The 5,889-nt window shown below is 39.8% G+C and overlaps 1 protein-coding gene across 1 annotated transcript; it reads right to left on the reverse strand.

The window, feature by feature from the left end:
• Window positions 1-1,046: 1,046 nt before the first annotated feature.
• Window positions 1,047-5,399, reverse strand: LOC119363363 (mitochondrial pyruvate carrier 4-like). The gene is made up of 6 exons (XM_037628700.1): window positions 5,286-5,399; window positions 3,821-3,945; window positions 2,168-2,266; window positions 2,000-2,052; window positions 1,419-1,492; window positions 1,047-1,329 (listed from the first exon to the last, which is right to left on the reverse strand). The coding sequence occupies exons 2-6, from the start codon at window positions 3,873-3,875 to the stop codon at window positions 1,278-1,280; spliced, it is 333 nt and encodes a 110-aa protein (XP_037484597.1). The 5' UTR covers window positions 3,876-3,945; window positions 5,286-5,399; the 3' UTR covers window positions 1,047-1,277.
• Window positions 5,400-5,889: the final 490 nt, after the last annotated feature.

Consider the following 5,889-nt stretch of genomic DNA (forward strand, 5'->3'; position numbering starts at 1 on the left):
CTCTGCTAATGATAGAGCATGTTTGGCTGCAGAATCAATCTTCAAATTATGTTCTCTTTTCTGATGAACAAAAAAGCATTAAGCAAACCTATTCAAACTCGACAAGATCTCTCTTGTGACGTTCTGATAATAACCTTCACTCCTTCAGTACTGCTTTGAATGTCGTCCACCAAACCTTTGCAATCCGAAATACTCGTCGGCTTTTGAATGCCCAGATCCGCAGCTATATCGAGAGCCCCGACATACCATGGCTTCTAGAATTGCCTGTCATTTATATCAGGAAACATTGCGCATTTATTGTTTATATATCAGGAACATTTTTTAGACATGTTTTACATTTTTCAAATACATGATTAGCATTTATGAAAACTTATACTTTTTGAGGTCTATTTTTTCTTACACATTGTGCATTTTTTATATACATCACGAACATTTTTTATATACACATTTAATATTTTTCAAATACATCATTAAAATATTTTTCATATATCTGTTTTGGGGTCTACTTTTCCCGAACACATTTTACATTTTTTGCATACTTCAGGAACACTTTTTATATACACGCTTAACATATTTCAAACGCACGATTAACCCTTTTTTTCACACATTGTACAATTTCTCATATACATTAAAACATTTTGTCTATACAGGTCTAACATTTTTCAAATGCGCGATTAACATTTTCCATTTTCACGCACAAAGTGATTTTTCTAATAGATAAGTTTAGAATATTTGGAAATATAAGCAGAGTAAGAAAAGAAAGAAAAACGAATGCAAAAAATAGGAAAAGAAAACAGAAGAAAAAAGCGCTGAAGGACTTTAGTCTGCAACGGGCCGGCCCATAGCGGCGGTTGCTTGACATGAGGCGTAGTCACGCCCATAATGTTGCTCACAAAAAAAAGTCACGCCTGTAAAAACAAACATGGAGCACCATCTCCGCCTCAGGACGCTTCATGCACACCCCGCACCGCGATGGCCCTTGCTCGTGCAGAAGGCGGCAATGGTCTATGTAGCACCGAACGACATGACAGAATACAAGGGATCGATTGATGTATTTGGATGTTTTTTTTTTTTTTGCACAGTGCATAAAGCCATAAACAAACATTTGCTTGTTTGTGTAAATTTTCACAATGCTTCTTTCATGGGTGCAACTGAGCGACACAAACCAATTCGGACATGAAAAAAATGATGGATTCCTGTCTCAGATGAAACGACACATCGCTGCGGCACACTGAATTTGAGGCAGTGGGGCTTTCAGTCGATTAATCCGTTCATCACTATCCTTCCAGCGATGCGGCAACCTCTTTCTCATCTGCAAAGTAGTCTTTCCTGCAAAGAAAATCAACACAAACCGTGGAATCACTTTTCTGAGACATCAAGCAGCAAATGGGAAAACACGAATCAACTTCGTGACAAACCTTATTTTACGGGAAAGCTGATACAAGCCTGTGCCAGCCATTGCAACGTTTACACTGAAAAGGTTCCAGTTTTTCTGGAACATTATAACAATACAAAGGATGAGATGAGCAACGTTAAAATGGAGAATACCACAGAATAAGAAGCAACGTTAAAAATGAGAACACCACAGAATAAGAACAATGGGTGCTCCAACAGAAAAAGGAAACATGCAAAATAAAGAACTCATGTCTCTGATGCCGCCCATTGCTGCTCAGGAATACTTTCAGCACAAGGTAAATAAGAAATCAATATGATAGTTAATAACAAGGAAACTGATTGTCCCTTACTAAGGTCTGGGGTTCAAGGGTACTCAAAAAATGGAACGAGAAGGCTCCGGAATATTAGGCATTTATTCAAAACAAGCTGAACATTGACAATCAGTCTAGGGAGTAGTTAAAAAAATTATAATATCAGAAGATCAATGCAACAACCAATGTTACAGATTAAATGTACATTCAGATAAGACATAATCCACACCTCCTTAGTGCATAACAGTGAAACCTGATGGTACGTACTGAACAAGCAAGTATCAATGGCTTACCGGTGTAATGACCATGCTGTAGCGTGACCAGATGATTCCAGTGCAAGCAACAGCTGAACAACATACAACAGAAGTAGCATGTGAGCAGTACACAAGAATTACGTAGTAAACAAGTGGGCAATTTGTATGGAACACAAGTGCAGAATTGCCTGGACTACATGGACATACCAACTTGCTGAGGATAGGATATCTTTTCAGGTGGCTTGGCGAAATCGGCAATGTTCGCAATGCTGATACCCCATTTAAATGTTGGAGCCCAAAAATGAACTGCAATGTAGGTATATTGTGTCAGTCTCTTAGGTGCAATAACTTGCTAAATGCACCATGCAATAGATTTTCATGAGATACATTGTTAAATGCACCATCCAACAGATTTCCATTACATTTTAGTGCAAAACCACAAAGTTTGGCATTTGAGTTGGTCCATGATTCACAGTACTGACCAAGAACACATTTACCACAATACAAACTAGTATAATGTTAAGTTCAATATCGAATAGCCAAGAATGTAGCTCAAGCATGTGAAGACCTTACAAGCAGGAGACCATCTAACTCTCCAAGGTGAAGAAATTGTCTCTTTGGGGCTTGAGAAAACATCAGCCACTATCACTTTAGTCCCTAACTTGTAATCACAAGAACGCAAGATCTTTGCAGGTCTTTCCTTAGTACAAGTTTACCAGGGGGGAATTCAGAAACAAGAGCAAATGAAAAATGTGCAATTGGCAAGAGGATGAAACATTACAGTTCCATGGTTAGCTAAAGGACATCAACTATGTACTCTTTAGGTGCCCCATCGCTAAGTTTGTTTGGAGCTGTATGAGAGATGGATTGTGGTATGGAACATGGCAGGGAGTTCCACCCTCCCTGTTGCACTTTGTGAGGGACATATTCAAATCAAGATATGGACCTTGCTAAAAATATCTGGCCCTAGCCACTATGGCCAATCAGAACACAACGGAATCTGAGGAATAAGTTCTTGGCTAACTCGCTGATGCATCATAATAATATTTTACTTCCACGCAGCAATGTAGGTGCCTACTTCAGTGAAGGTAAGGAGAAGGTGAAACTGGCTAGTATCAGATTCAAATGGGTCATCAGAGAATTGCATCATGAAGCACAGTTGGTGTCTGCAGGAAGGATCTGAAAAATTGCCGCCTCTAGGTTCATTTTATTTTCAGGTTTTATCTGTGATGTCATCAATATGGCTATTATTCTCGCTGACTTTTTTTCTTCTAGTCATTTTTCAATACAAGGAAGTCATCATCCCGGTCCCATTTAATGAAAAGCAGAGTAACATATAGTAGTTCTGCATTCAAGGGATGTCACAAACCTGGCAAGCCCAACACAAATCAAACTGCACAAGGGAAAAAGCTAAAAGGAGAAAAAAAATCAAAACGCTCATCGACAGGCAGAATAAGCCAACATTGGCCTTTTAAAGCAACCAATTCAGAACCAGAAAAGGCAACCGTTCTTAGGACAACTGATTTCTCCTAATATTTATGTTGGTCATTCCAAAAGGGGTATCTGGTCGACAAAGCTGGCTGCCTGGTTGCTACTTTTCCATTACTGTTTTGAACTGAACAAAGAATCCCCAACATCACTCTCCTCCTAAATTCTTTAGTCTGGCAATTGGCTATCACTCCTAAGCAATGCTGGTAAGCATCCTACTGTATAAAAAGAAAATGTGCATGCTATCTTGATGTCCATGAAAATCATTACAGAGTGTCTTGGTGCATACAATATCTAAAATAAAGGTGGCAATTGACAAACAAAACAGAAATAACAACTAGAAACTTAAAGGGGGGTTATAATATCACTAACTGGTTTTGGGGCCAGCAGGATGGTTCCAAAAAGCTTGAAGCTTTGAAGAAGCCATTGAAACTAACACGGGCTTCCTGTTTTTTCACACGACCTTGTTTCACTCACTTATTTGCTTTCCCGTGCCCCTACAAGCAAACATAAAATCGTATCTGTAAATCTTTGGCATAATACAAGAGTAAAACTCAGTCAGAATATGCCTGTGCAGCAGTTTGGATATTGCCGGGATAATTTTTTTACTCAAGGAGTCAAGTTCATGCAATATAAGAACCAAGGAAAAAAACATAGCAAAAACATGATAGCCAATAATCTGCATCAACAGTGGACATAGCCAATAAACTCTCTACATACATTCATGCTTACATAGTAAAACCTTATCATAGTGATTTGTGCCGTTGGCTATAACGCAAACTTGATAGGCTATGCAAGGGTCCATTTGCCTCCGCAGAGGAAATAAACATAGGGACGCATTTGGCCCTGCTCCTACTCATATGTTGAGCTGCTGCCAAACTAGAGATGGAGGTAGCTTAGGAACTGTTAGTCTGTCAAGTTTGCTTTTAAATTAGGAAGAAACAACGCAAATTCTCCTTACATTCCTTGAGCTAGGACTTATCTGTACTTATCACTAAACTTTAATTCGGTATCATGTAGAATTGCCTCTATCTATAAAATATGTGGCATCCTGGTCATAATATGAATGTTCATACCGTACACCGAGTCACAACTTTCAATGGAAGAGAATAACTTACTACTCCTACATATGAATCTCAGGAATGAAAAAAAAAACACAATGGTATTCAATATTGAGTATACAACAGTATGCCAAATTGAAGAGCATGTCGCAAGATGAATAGCATTCATGAAATATGCTTTGAATGTCATTCATAATTCTATCTTCTCAATCAACAGTTCCTTCTACAAGAGTATTGAACTAGCATACCAATCCGTTTAATCAATTCAGAATACCTACCACCCACAGTATGGATGTTCTCTAAATAGAACAACCGTGGACAGAACTACATCTAACGCGCCAAACGTACAAAAAAAAGTGAAATTATAGCCTCTAATTCCCCGTATTGTCCACTATCTGTTGACATAAGCATCCTGTGCGATATGAACACATGATACAATTATCGCGCCGAGGATGCAGAAAGCCGAGGAGGGTCCAGGCCGGTGGCTGCAGAATCAGGGCTAGGGGGAAGGGAACCTTGACGGACCAGGAGAGAGCGCCCTCGCGGTCGCCGGTGGTCCGCACTGGGCCGGAGTCCTTGTCGCCGTTCCGGACCTATCGTACATCCTCTCTCCTTTGCTTCGATCCTACTCGATACAGGCGAAGGCGGATGGGCATCCATGGTCAAACTTAAATCGTGGTCGTGGGTCGCATCTCCCCCAAGACCAAGAGAACCATCAGATTAGCTACATGTCCTGTTGAGTGTAGACAGCGGGAGGAGGGTTAGAAATCGGTCACCTGAGACGGCCGCCGCCGGTCGCCGGAGCCGAAGAAGCCGATGAGAAGAGGGGATGGGATGGTAGATATGATTCAGGTGAGGTGTCTCTTTCGGGAAACCCTATATGAGGCACAGGCGATCGACCCAGCGTTCGGGGCGTGGGCCGGTCTGTTTAGAGATTTATTTCAGAGATCCCGTTTTTGGAACCTTCCTGAACCGGGTTTTTTTTTTCGATTTTTCATTTTTTTTCCTTTCCTTTTTCGTTTTTCTCTTTTATTTTTGACATTTCTTTTTTATTTACCAGCAAAATGCCCGTGCGTTGCAACGGGAGAAAAAAGTACCACATGCTCTTAATTTACAAAAAATGTCCTATGATCTGAGAATTTGTAGCTACCCCTCCGTCCCATAATGTAGGATGTTTTTTGACATTACTAATGTCAAAAAATATCCTACATTATAGGACGGAGGGAGTATTTCAAAAATACATAAAAAGTTAAAAAAGTTGTTAAAAGATAGAGATTTTTTAATCATAAAAAGTGATTTTTTATGTCTAGAAAAGAACATTTTTTATGGTCTCATGTTGACGCAGGTACTTGCGCCCCTATTTCATCACTATTTTTTGCC

Source organism: Triticum dicoccoides, chromosome 2B (genome assembly GCF_002162155.2).
Source record: "Triticum dicoccoides isolate Atlit2015 ecotype Zavitan chromosome 2B, WEW_v2.0, whole genome shotgun sequence".
Classification (NCBI taxonomy): domain Eukaryota; kingdom Viridiplantae; phylum Streptophyta; class Magnoliopsida; order Poales; family Poaceae; genus Triticum; species Triticum dicoccoides.